Here is a 14,077-nt window from a genome sequence, read left to right as displayed (position 1 = left end):
TTTGGTAAACGAGGACTATCTCCAACCTCTCAAATATATCGGTCTCATACAACACACTGCTGTTTTAGTGTAGCCATGAGTGTTGCATAAATCTGAGTAGACTGTACTACAGGTGTTATGAACTAAAAGAAAACATTGATGTCCACATTAATAAAAATAAATTACTGAACAAATATGAACGCCATGTGATAAGTTTTAGTTATGATAAGTATCAACTCTGAACTTCCTGCATTCCTGCCCTGTGACCAGTGGTGGAAAAAGTACTGAAATTCTTTACGGTGTCACTTCAGGTGCCAGGTGTCTGCTCTGAACTAAACCCAAACAGTGAAAACAGCAGATATACAAAAAAACACACTCAGTATGAAGTGATGCATGTAAAAAAAAAACTAAATCCTGCGGGGAATGAAACCAACATAATGCCCATGAGGGTCCGGCCAGGCTGTCCGTATCTTCCAAACACAACAGCTGGGAATCACAATGCGGTTGTCAGCGCCCAGAGTCCCGTAGCGCCACACAATGAACCGGCCGCGTATCTAAACTGCCGGTTGTCCTCTCCTGCGGCAGGAAGGTCGACGGCAGCCTGGACATCATTTCAGATCCTCCGGGCCAGTCTGAGGGTAAGGGGTCAAAACAAATTTTACAAAGTGCTGTACAATAAATAAGCAATAATAAAACAAGACATCACATTGAAATGGAACAACAATAAAACCAGTAACACTCTCAAAGGCCAGGAAGCGATAGTCAGACGTACGTGTGTGTGTGTGTGTGTGTGTGTGTGTGTGTGTGTGTGTGTGTGTGTGTGTGTGTGTGTGTGTGTGTGTGTGTGTGTGTGTGTGTGTGTGAGGCGCATTGCAGTGTGACGGACGGACTGACGGATGGAGGGACACTCTGGCAAATCGATTCTACAGTAACTGCGACCTTCGGTCGCAATTAGTTACAAACAAAGCCGCGAAACTGTACCTAGAAATCAACAATGCATAGAAAAGCAATATTACAAACCTGAGATGACCCTCCTGCATGACAAACATGTCAAACTGTGGCAGCAGAGAGATACATGCGCCAGGCCGTTGCATGCAGCACTTCTTCTCCAGCACTGTTGGCACCTCTCTGCACCGCTGACACACACACCAACTGGGTTGCCGTTGAGCTGGAGGATCCTGTGGAGCGCTGGTATTGGGGTTGTCTGGCAGGTCAAAGAGCATACTGGGCTCTCGTGCAAGAGCCCTGTGCAGCATCAGCTGGCAGTCTTCCAGACTCATACTGTCAATTCGTGCCTGACAATAGACAAAGACAATAATATTTATAGAGAGACAAATTACAATTAATTTCTCACTGAAGTAACATGTGTTCATCAAAGTATAAATATCATGTTAGACCAAGGAAACACATGGAAATAAATACATGGTAAATGGTGCATTTATATAGTAATTGTATTCCAAAGTGCTTTACATAGATTGTGCATTACATTCACACATTCATATACTGATGGCAGGAAACCATGCAAGGCACCAACCAGCACATCGGGAGCAATTAGGGGTTCAGTGTGTTGCTCAAGGACACTTCGACACCAACTCTGGGGGAGCCTGGGATCGAGCTGGGAACCTTGCGGGTCTACCATGGCACTTTTACCGGCTACTCAACCCCCAAGCCACTGCCGCCCCGTGGTCAGGGACAGGGTTCTTACACATTCAATTGCAAATTCCATACATTTTCCAGTCTTTATTTTCAGACTTTTTATTATTTGGTAATGAAGCCTTTCCAAATCACATAACCTGGATTTATACTATCATGTCATGGTGTCATGTAGCAAAGATAGACGATCTACAAGCTCACAGCTTGGGGATCGCTTATTTTTGCTATTTGTAATAAAATATAAAATAATAAAATATCTGAACATGTTCTCCTATAATGATGTGCCCAAAAATGGGAAAACCGATTGAAAGAGCCTAAGTGCAATAATATTAGTTGTCTTGTAAATAGCAATAATTCAACAATTGTGTTTCAACAACACAATTGTACATGAACAGCCTGTTCATGTGCTGTTCATGCACAATTCACCTAAGAAAAGATAATTCTATCTAAATATATTGGCTTGTTTAGCTTGAGTAAAACATAAAACATATATTAAAACACTGTGCAATAATTAGCTCCGACGGAACCTCTCCCTCCGCTGTATAGCTCCGAGATGAGGTTCCTCGTTAGTGTCTGCCGTCTGTTTTCGAAATGGTCGCACATTATATCCACTTTACATGTTTCTTACCCCTTCTCACTCTCTCAGATGTTTTAAGTTCTAGCGGACCATAAAAGCTATCCAACGGGTTGGAGAAAGTATTTAATTTGCCTCGGTTTTCATCCGGTTCCATAATATTTTGCATTAGAAGATGCAATTCATCATTTGACCAGTAGGGGAATCAGTAATGTTATCTCTACGGGCGCAACTCTTGCGCAATGTCTTAAAAACATGTAACCGGATGAAAACCGAGGCAAATTAAATACTTTCTTCAACCCGTTGGATAGCTTTTATGGTCCGCTAGAACTTAAAACATCTGAGAGAGTGGCGGAAATGCTTTACTTTTTGGATACGATGTGCAGAAAGGGGTAAGAAACATGTAAAGTGGATAACGTGTGACCATTTCGAAAACAGACGGCAGACACTAACGAGGGACCTCATCTCGGAGCTATTACAGCGGAGGGAGAGGTTCCGTAGGGGCTATGCAATAATCTACTTCTACTATAGTGAATGGTGGGTAGGCTGTGTCTGGCGTGCAGACTAACATTTGCATACGATATGCTCATGTCTGAAATGGACTCTATCTATACAGACAGACAGACAGACAGCTAGGTGTGTGTGTGTGTGTGTGTGTGTGTGTGTGTGTGTGTGTGTGTGTGTGTGTGTGTGTGTGTGTGTGTGTGTGTGTGTGTGTGTGTGTGTGTGTGTGTGTGTGTGTGTGTGTGTCGCACACAATGGATGGAATTTATCATTGAACACAACCGTACAACGAAATGTGCTCTATCAATCTCATATCTATATCATAGCCTATCTATCTAGATCCATCGATCTTTCTACATATACATACTTTGTTCTATGCCCAATACTACTAGTTACCGTTTGATCCGCGACGGCTTGCTGTCGCAGCAGCTCTATCCTCTCCACGTCTTCGGGGTCCAAACGTTCCTCTCCAGCGAGCCGGCCTCTCCCTCTCCCTCTCCCACGACCGCGAGCTGCAGAGGCTGCAGTGGTGGTCTTCGCTGCCTTCTGGCTTTTTTTTGTTGCCTTTTTACCAGCTTCTGGTGGTGGGACATATTCAGTGTCACTGTCGTCGTCGTCGACTCTGGAGGAATTGCACTGTACACAACAACAACAAAAAAAGAAGTCTTGGGTTTAGCTAACATATATCAGCCAGCAAACTGATTACAGCCCAATATAACGGCTTACAGTACTACAAATACTTGCTATAAAGCTGTGAGTAAAAACGTATGTGTATGTATAACACATAGTTTACAATAAGTTTGATAGTATGATAGGCTAGCTTACCTAATCCGACATTCTCCGGCATAAGTCAATGCAAAACACGAAAAGTCTGGTGTCTCTCTGTCTCTATCTCTCTCTCTCTCTATGTGTGTGTCTCTCTATGTGTCTTTATGTCTTCAGACAGTCTTCAGAATGTCCGCAGCAACCTTTCAAAATGAACGCCAGTCCAGGAGCATGCGCAGTGCAGATTTCTTGTTCTTCTTCGGTGGTGCCTATATTCCGCAGTGTCATGGGTAGAGAGGTGGGCCTGAGCAGTATATCTGTGACAGCACTGGCTACTTGTTTAGAGGCCCCTGGCGGCCGCTGCACATTTCACACACACTAGATATTTTCGGAGCATATTTAACCCGTTGTTGACTGTCTAAAAAAAAAAAAGTCATTAAAATTTTGCCCAAAAATCACCAAAAAGCGCTTATAGCAGCTTTAAAAACTTTAAATACCTAATGCCTCTATAATGAAAATGAATAAAACAAGTCAAATCAGATTATTTTGGGGGGTGGTGGCCTGAAAAGGTTGAGAAGTCCTCCAATAACAAAGTGGAGGTTGACAGAAGTGCACAGTTTGGTGGAATGTATGAAAGTGATGAGTGCATTGATTAAGTTTAAGTTTGATAAATCGTTATTCATCATTTATATGGATCCCCAATCAATCCCCCCCATCAACACGTTCTCACTCCCAACTCGTCAGATCCCTCTTATGCCTGTCTGCACCCAAAGGTCAGGGGAACAAGAAGGACAGTCGAAGGCATCAATGTCTTTGTCATTCAGGAATTGTATACACACTCAGGTAGTCGGAAACTCCTTAGTGATTGTGAGAACTTACACTGATGCAATTCCCTGGTAGCCTGACACTCAGCCTGAATTTTCATTTTGTTTCACTCCATTATTCAGTCTGAAAGCCCTCCCTACTACAGCCGTTTATGGGATGGGCGTTGCCAAAGAGGCAGTCTTCGGCGATTGGTTCACCCTTAACCAATCACAATAGTAGCAAAGCAGATGACGTCGTTGTCAAGCGACCCTTATTCCTGTTGTTATTGTAGTTGGTGACTCGAGGTTAAGTTGTTGCTAACCATTGAAACAAACACTTAAAAAAATGTTGGATGATTTGAAGAAAACCTGTCATTTCTGCAAAGAAAATGTATCTTTAAATGGGCGATTTTCTAATGTACGCTCTATTTTTGGGCGGCCTGAGACAGCGTCAGAAAAAAATACTTTGTGCGAACAGTTTCGGGGGGTTGGAGTCAATCTTGCACAAAGTCCCGGTGTGTATTCTGGAAGACTTTGTAACAAATGTTATAGGAAATTTAAAGGGGTGGAGGACGCAGTAATTCTTTTAAAGCGATGGCAAGTAGACCACCACCACACACCCGAAAAAGCAACAGAACTTGAAGACAGAGAGGGACCCACAACAGGGCGAGAGAAGAGACGTCGGGATACGCCAGTCAAAACGCCGAGAAAAAAAATATTTAGGCCAAATCCCACATCGCCAACATCAAAACCCAATGACATTCCTTCTAGATGACGTAATACTGTGGTAAGTTACTTTGTTTCACGTGTGTGTGTGTGTGTGTGTGTGTGTGTGTGTGTGTGTGTGTGTGTGTGTGTGTTGCCTCTTGATTAAGTGCAAATACATAGTGCAATTATAATATTCATTGCTGCTGTGTCTCCCCACATCTCCCCCTTGAAGAAACGCCTTCAAAGCACGAAGTTGTTGTGGCTTTAAGGAAGTTATTCCTGGATCTTTCTTTTAAAACCGTTTCAATAGCCAGATCGATACGATCACACGTTACAGCAGAGGGGGCAGCCATGTTTCTTTGTGTCTGGATGGCGCTGTTGTTTGACGTCATCGAGTCGAAACGACGCTGATTCGTCGTACAGATTTGCAACCGAGTCTGAGACCTCCTATGAGAGCGTCACCAGACCTGAATCGCCTGAACATATTTTTTTAATGGGCGTGGCTAGCGATTCCAGGGCTGGAGCCAGGCTAATTGCCTGGCCTTATGTAGCCCAACAACAGTCAGGGTACTGCTGGCTATGACATAGATCTGTGCAACCCATCAATGAACACTATCAAACCAGTCACACAGACTCTTTCATGCCTGTCACATTTGGCCATTGTGAACCTGATCACATCTGTGAAAAGAACGAAGTGCCAATGGACCTGGCAGATCTGGTGTTCTCTGGTGAATGCCATTGAGCTGCATGGTGCTGGGCTATGGGCACAGGTCCTCATGCCACCTTCATGGAATCTGTTTCAGAAACATGCATAGCATGCTGTAAGTCATTTTGTAGGGCTATGACAGGGCCATTACCTTCTCACGCAAATGAGCAGACAGGTCCAGTTGGGTGGTTGATGCAATTCTATGGTCTTGGCCCACATGTACCACTGTTAATATCCAGCACTATCCGAACACAGAACTAGACAGGGATGGATTACCCAATGAGCCTGGGGGGCCGGGGCCCAGGGGCCCATGGGTCCTTGACTATCGGGGGATAGAATGGGCCACGAGACCATCGCCATACATTATGCTCAAATGTGGGCCCCTGCTTAGTATTTACAGCAGTGGTTCTCAAACATGTTCATGTCAAGGAAAACCAAATTGATGTATTTTGCCACAATATACATACATTTGGACATCCTTGAACAGGTACTTTCTATGCCCCAAAATGCCTTTGAACCCGAGTACCTTGTTTGTGTGCCCACCTGATTACATTCGTGGCCCACCTATCTGACCACTTAACACGGCCACCTTTTGAGGAGTTGTCTTGCTTTTGCAAAAAAGTAGGTGAGATCACAAATAGCCTACTTGTAATTCATAAATAGAAGCTAAATTCATAACTGATTGTTTATGGCACATACATATGTCATAAGTTTGATGTACATGTGTCTTTCTTTAAACGTATATATATATATATATATTTAAATATAATGACATTTGAACTGGGGAACCCACCCTGACAAGCACTTGGTATTGTAGGAGCTGAAAGCATTCCATTTTGTTTCGGGTTCCACAGATAAATAGTGAAAATGGCAGATAATACAAGCTTGTGAGGCGTTGTCATTTGGGGGTCCTGACCCCCAGGTTGAGAACCACTGCTCTAGATCACACTTTATCACACTCTGGGTCACATTTGGAGCAAGATGGTGGTAATTTTCATCTCCTAACATTGTGAACATTTCAGGTTAGTGTCTTAACGGTTTGAAAGCTCTTCCAAACTTGGTGAAAACCTTTGAATATATGCACTTCTTTACTAAGCAACATGTCACTCGATGAGCATGAATTAAGCAGAACTGAGCTCATGATGTTTTTATGTGTGAAACTCTTTTCTTTGTCCATGTATTTTTCTCTCTAAGCCATGACGAAGCCCAAATCCAAGCCCTGCCCTGCATGCGGTGCAGTGAATACTGCCAGCAGTAAAACATGCCAGTCATGTTTTGTGATTGTGAACCAGAAGAAAAAGAAGACTTCATTAGCAAGTGGCTACGGTGAAACAACTCTGAAGCACAGGAATGCAAGCCGTGTGCTAAAGTCATGTGCTGTACAGGTAGGCCTATTTTATGTATGTATTCATTTTTAAAGAATCATTCAAGTTTCATTTAGAGCTGATAGTCTGTATTGATGAATTTGTTGAAAATACCAATATAAGGTTACAAAGTGTTTATCATTAAAACATTTTGTGTACAGAAGTTTAGACATTAAAATAACATTCTATACAGGGGTCTTCAATGTTTTTCAGGCCAAGGACCCCTTAGCTGGGGGACATATGAAGTAGGGACCCCTACTACAGTCTGCATTATGTTGCAGAATGCAGATTAAACTTGTTCATTGATTTCATAGAAAGCTTCATAGAGTTGTTTGACAGCACTATAATCAGTGTAGTGTAACTATTATGAGTTGGACTCATTTTACTCATAGGTTGTCATTTGTCAGTGTCCAGTTATAAGCAAACACAGGAGTAGGAGAGCATACCAGCATTGATGAGGTGCTGGCCACGGCACAATACATATGAAAAGGAGAGAGGAGGTCGCACCTCATAACCCTGATGCAAACTTATTTTTTACTTTTATGGAGTGATGACCAACATTTGTGGTAGAGTGTCCGTCCTGAAATTGGGAGGTCAGGGTTTGATTCCCGAACAGGTCCTACCATTACTGTAAAAATGGGGCCCAATGCCTCCCTGCTTGGCACTCAGCATCAAGTGTTGGATGGGGGGGGGGGGGGGGGGGGTTAGATCAACAAATGATTCCCAAGTGCAGCACGGCTGTGGCTCACCGCTCCAAGAGATGGGTCAAATGTGGAGAACAAATTTAGCATACAGCAATGTATGTGACAAATATTGGGACTTTCACTTTTAACTTATTTGGGATAGCTGTAAAGTGCAATAACAAGTTTCCTTTGTATTGTTCATCACACTGTCACACTGCCTGTCAATGTGTAAGTGTTAACATTTTGTTTATTTTGTTTATTTGTAGATTGAAAAGCTTCAACTCCTGGGCTACAAACCCATCCTGTTCATTGCAAAGGAGAAGAAGGGGGTAATATTGATGCCGACATCATCACCCACATGTGTTGTGGTGGAGCAGATGATCCCATTAAAGTCTTCATAGACAAAATGAAGAAAGTCTATGTGCACATTGTTGCAAGTAAGGCAAATTCTGTTTTCATGAATTGATACATTGGAGTATGCTGTCATTGAGTGATCTGCTTTAGCTAAATCTATCATGCAAGCTAATGGGCAACAATTGTGAGTGTATGCTTTCTACATTGTTGACTTGAAATTGTCTCTTTTTGGGCTGAAATGTATTGTCAAATGTGTGTCTCAGTCAGGCAAAAATAGCAGATTTATTATTTATTATATGTTATCAATGTCTTCTTCATCTGTGTGGGGATCTTGTAGAGGCTATTTTCGCTGCACGGCATGCTCACTAAGCCTTCTCAATAATGCTGACAATTTCACCCCAAATGTTCAGGTCTCTCCCTTTTCTGCTTCCTTCATTGGCATCTGGTTGCTGCCCGCCCGAGTGCAAAACATGTATTGGCCTATAATAAGGAAACCAAAAGCATGGCACCTCCATACTTTCAGGACATGATCCATCCCTACTCCCTGTCCTGGTCACTTACATCAGTTAACACAATAATGCTGACCAAGCATCGCTAAAACACCCTGCACAACATTCCACACACTCTCCCAAATTGTGGAGTAAACTAAACACGTTCAAACTTCACCTCACCCCCTAGTCATTGTATTATGTTCTCATGTATGTTACATTTGTTTTCTTGACCACATTAATGAATGTTGTTTAGACCAATGCTCAGTTAATTGTTTATCTGGTGTCTTAGTTTCTTTCGGGCACTATATTTACCTTGTCTTTTGACTGAGTTCATGCTTAATCTGCTTATTCCAGTCTTGCACTCGGCATAAAAGATCTGCTAAATACTGTAATTGTACATTGATACTCTTGTGTTTCAGATTTGAACAGGATACTGGCACAAGGATCTTCCACCCCCTCTCCCCTTCTCCAAATCCAGAGCCTACCGTGCCAGCGGGCATGGAGACCATTACCCGCTCCCTGGACCCTCAGCTCCAAGTGGGCATCCCCGCGTCAAAGGAGGCCAATCAGAGAAGCAGAAAGGTACTTCAACTTTTTAGTGGAATGTATTTAGAAGTCATATGAACACATTGTTAAAAGTGAAGAGAAGTTGGTTCTTATACATTGAATGTTTTTAAAAGGTGCTGTCATGAGTGATAATGCTAAATGGAACCTTGTGGTAGTTCAGGCAGGCAGGGAAATAAAGCTGGTCCAATGCTGTACAACCTCCTGTCACATATGGCCACTCTACATGGTCTATTTAAGCAGACCGATATCTGGCTGCTGCCAGTACTTCCCTGTATACTCCCTGTAACCATCTCTTGTAGCATTTCACTATGTCAGCATGTCATTCAATGAAGAAATAAATGCAATATCATCATTCCAGTAAACTGACAAATACATACAAAACATTTCAGGTTTTAACAGGAGGCAGCAGGCAGAAGCAGCCCTTGCTGCTAATGTCCCTATACAGCCCTCCTCCTCTTCTCCTACTCCACACTCGTCCCTCAACCTCCAAAAATTCCTCAACAACCCCAACAATGATTATGTCCCGGAGGAGGATCCTGAGGCGATTGCGCCTGAGGAGACTGCGCCTGAGGAGACTGCGCCTGAGGAGGGTCCCCACACCTCACCACAGCAGGAAATGAACACGAGTAAGTATTATCAATAATTTCCCACTTTTTAAGGCCTTAAAATCAGGGTTATGTTTTCAAATAGCATGGTTATTGTGTTCTGCGAAATGTACATAATATAGGCCTCTGGTAATTTTCAGTTTGTGCAACTTCCGTCACAGGCATGTCTCCAGAACACCTGCACCCCCCCCCCCCCCAGACCCACTGAACCTGCGGTTGGAGGACGAAAGAGGAAGAAGGGTATGTTGATTTTAGGAGATTTTAAGTGGTTATCGAGCTTAACAAACTAAGGTCTTCTAACACAGTGGTTCTCAACTTTTTCAAGCTGCTCAAAATAATGATATTTGAGCTGGGGACACAATCAAAATCATATTTGAGGATTGGCCCACCCCACCCTGACAAGTAATTGTAAGCGTTGAGGCATTACACTTTGTTTGACTCATTTCCACAGATAATATTGTGAAAATAGACCTTAAAGGGGACCCTTAGGCAACACCTACTGCACACACAAAGGTTCCGCTTCTCATCCCAAGTGACCTACGGTGAATTACTACTGATTACTGATTACTTTGGCTTGTGACCGTAGGAATAATAAAAATAATAAAAGTACTGGACAATACTAAATAATAAAGTGCATTCACATTTTCAAAGAAATAAAAGTTACTTCACAATTGTGAGGGTATCACATGACTCTGTGCTGTTTTCCAGCCGTGAATTGGGCCAGCCTAACATCATGTTACCAAGATTGCCTTCTTTCATCTTAGAAATATTGCGCAAATTAGAGCCAAAACGTTGATGCAAAGATGCAAAAACGTTGATCCACGCTTTTGGGTGACAAATCAATGTACAATAGTAGTGTAGGACATTAACCTTATGCCTCATTCGCTCTTCCCCATTTTAGCTGCTTCACCCCAAGAAGTCAATGGACATACCAATTCAGTGAGACTGTGTTGACTGAAATGTGTGGTGGATCTGCATGCCATGTTCAGACATGTGGCAAGTGGGGGGTTTAGGTGTTTTAGGACGAGCTTTCTGTTTTCCACCCATGAAAAACCTCCGGCTCGTCGGAGGTTTTCTCTTTTTCTTTTTTCTTTGTCCCAGAAGTATCCCCCCCCCCCCCCCATGGAACTGGATACGTCTAAACCCCCCCACCCCCCACTGCGTCCCTGGTGGTAACAGACAGGCCATCTGCACCTCAAGAGTGGTCAGCCGACACAACAAGATGCCCAGACACAGTGGCAAGACCCCACATCGTTTGATCACGGGCCAACGCACCAAGATGCACAGTCCCAGGAATTCATGACTGCAAGCCCAACATAAAACTTCCAGCTAATTTCAAGGGATACCTAACAAGACCAGAGAGGATGGTGTGATTGTCAATTTAAATGTAAAGGACACAGAAAATAGTCCTGGAGGTACTTCCAACCAATCATGAGCAGTCTCAAGGTTCTTATCAGATTCAATTGAGCGTCTCGGAAAAGGAGGCTTTGGCCGTGTTTACAAGGCAAGACAAAAGCTTGAGGAGAGGTGTTACATTGTAAAGATTATGCGCTATAAAGAAAAGGCCAGAAGAGAGGTGGGTGCATTGGCTCATCTTCAGCATCCTAACATAGTGAGATGCCACACGGCTTGGACAGGCTACATCTATGACTCTGCTTATGACAGTTACAGCACTTCACAGTCTAGCACCGATTCACCGACCTAGTTCCTGTACATTCAGATGGAGATCGTTTCGGGTTCAGAAAGTGCTGTGATTTGAGGGAAGATCAGAAATCAAGAGATTCCAAATGATTTTTCTAAGAAGTTTCCTGGTGAGGAACGATTAATCAAGTCAATGCTGTGTGAGAAGTCTTGGTGCCTTCAAATATTACATGGTATTGCAGATTTTATTACTATTAGGAAGCCAGTGTGATATATTTTCATTAGTATCCGGTTTTCAAAGCAGCTCGTCTGCAATTATCAGTAGGAATGACTGTTTAAAATAAATATGACACGCGTGGTACATTATCATATTCCAATCTTGTAATTCTAAGGTGTACTCGTCTGGGTGGGAAGAGCATATGGAGACGTTGAGGTTAGTGTTTGAAAGATTGGCACAAGCCTCTTTGACAGTAAACCTTGCCAAGTGTGAGTTTGGTAAAGCCACTGTTACTTACTTAGGGAGGGAAGTGGGTCAGGGTCAGGTAAAGCCTGTGGAAGCCATAGTCTCAGCCATGCTCAAGTATCCTGCTCCCACTACACAGCGTGAGTTGCGCCGGTTTCTAGGCGTGGCCGGTTATTACAGAAATGTTTGTAAGAACTTTTCAACTGTAGCCCATCCTCTCACTAACCTAGCTACTAAGTCCTACTCAGTCCTTTCTTTGGACAAGTGCTTGCAACCATGCCTTTGAAAGTATCAAGAGTTTGCTCTGTAATGCTCCAGTACTCTCTGCTCCTGATTTCATGCATCCCTTTAAGCTGGAGGTGGATGCTAGTGGTGTATATGCCAAATGCCAATAATGACTTATCAGCCTGCTGTACCACCAAAATTACTGGATGTAGTATGCTGTAACTGCAAGAAAGGTTGCAGCACAAATAAATGATAAATAAATCTATCCAATAAAACTGGACCACATTTTATATTAACCGCAAAATCACACTTCAGAACATAAAATCATTCGAATATCCCTATGAAGAGCAAAAATATGACATTTTATAATGTATTGGCGTCCATTTAGGATTAAACATATTTCTGTAACTAGGATTTCTTAGGACTTTTAGTATGTTGTTCTAGACACCTCATAGAAATGTGTCTTTACTAAGCTAGGGAGAAACCTTCGGTCCTTGGCGTCTCCATTCACTTCAAGACCATAGAGTTAGTTCAAGACATGCTTGTAATGGTGGTCAAAGGAGACAAAGGCACCTGGAAAGACAAACTATGTAATGGAACAGGTCTAGTCTAATTTTGTGTATGTATTAACAGTGGATATTACAATGTAATACTGTAATTAACAGATACAAGGATATGGCTCATTGGAAGCGGCTACATCCGGCGTGGGGAAGAGAGAGCCAGGCAGACCACGGGGTCCAACCTTGGACTTGATGCCCAGGTCTGTTGGTTTGGCTGGGGTGGATTGAGATGGAGAAATTTGATCCCCTTCTTCTACCGATCCCTACATGGAAGAACAGCTCCAGATGTCCTCTTGATTCACTGTGGGAGCAACAACCTTGCAAAGGTGAAGAGTGTGGAACTGGTCCATGGGATGAAGAAGGACCTGCAGTACCTCCATGAGACATTCCGTCAGATGAAGATTGTCTTCTCGGAGCTCACCCAGAGATGCCAGTGGGGTGCTGCCAATCCTGGGAAAATCAACAGGGCCAGAACATGGGTGAACAGTGTGATGGGTACTTTTGTCATGGAATTAGGCAGGAGTATTGTGGTTCATTTTACCACTTTGGGATTTTTTTTGTTTTGTTTTAGATAGTATAGTCCAATCCCTTAAAGCTACAATCTAGAGTGGGTCAAACTACCTCTTGCACTTGTGATGCAAGTTTCTTTTTGAATATATACAGGGTTCCAAGTGTAATTGGAAGAGTTACTTAGCCTAGATCATAGCTTTACAGAGGTTTTGTTTGAATAAATAAAAAAAGACCACAAACTGGCCAGGGCAAATGTCTTTCTTAATGTGTGTTTTTTTTTATTTTTATATAATTGGATGTTTTTTGTTTGTTTGTTTTTTTCTCAATTTGTAGTCATCACACTGTTCACTCATACCCTGTTCTTCCTTCCTTCATCTCCTTCATCTCCTCTACCTACCCCTCTTGCCAGTAATTTTCTCCTCTTCCCTCTCCACTCTTCTGCACCAGCCATACCAACCCATGTCTTCTTTGTTTCCTTTCTTCCTCATGTTGGATGTTCTGCTGCTTCTAATGCTCATTGGGACAGCACAGTAATATACTGTATATACGTGTGTGGGATACTTTATTTTACTATTATTTTTACCATTGTGAATGTGACAATAAAGTTGAATGCATTCATGCTCAGTTTTCTTGCATAGCAGAAAAAGACACATAAAGTGACCCTGTGTTACCACAAAAGCGATTAAAAACGCAGAACTTTTGACGTGTTAAGAAGCAGTAAAACCTACCTTCAAGACACCATGGACCAAAACCCTTTGATTTTGATGGTCTCGGACCTGGAGGACTTTGCACACCCACCGATTCCACCCGTCCCGCCGACACCATCCAGCCGCCGTCTCTGTTCGGCCAGCACCATTCCTCGTCCACTAGTCCGTACTCCCGTCGAATTCAGCCCTGGCCCGAGGACACCACCACACCACCC

General features: G+C 42.9%; 1 protein-coding gene across 1 annotated transcript; it reads right to left on the bottom strand.

The window, feature by feature from the left end:
* Positions 1-555: 555 nt before the first annotated feature.
* On the bottom strand, positions 556-5,378 carry LOC311041913 (uncharacterized protein; the record flags this gene model as incomplete). The annotated part of the gene is made up of 4 exons (XM_084052396.1): positions 556-611; positions 1,000-1,274; positions 3,107-3,346; positions 5,322-5,378. The coding sequence occupies 4 exons, from the start codon at positions 5,376-5,378 to the stop codon at positions 593-595; spliced, it is 591 nt and encodes a 196-aa protein (XP_083908522.1). The 3' UTR covers positions 556-592.
* Positions 5,379-14,077: the final 8,699 nt, after the last annotated feature.

The sequence above is a fragment of the Gymnoscopelus microlampas genome, assembly GCF_963454915.1.
Source record: "Gymnoscopelus microlampas genome assembly, chromosome: 3".
NCBI lineage: Eukaryota > Metazoa > Chordata > Actinopteri > Myctophiformes > Myctophidae > Gymnoscopelus > Gymnoscopelus microlampas.
Note: the sequence above shows the minus strand (reverse complement) of the source record. Positions and strands in the feature narration are given on the sequence as shown.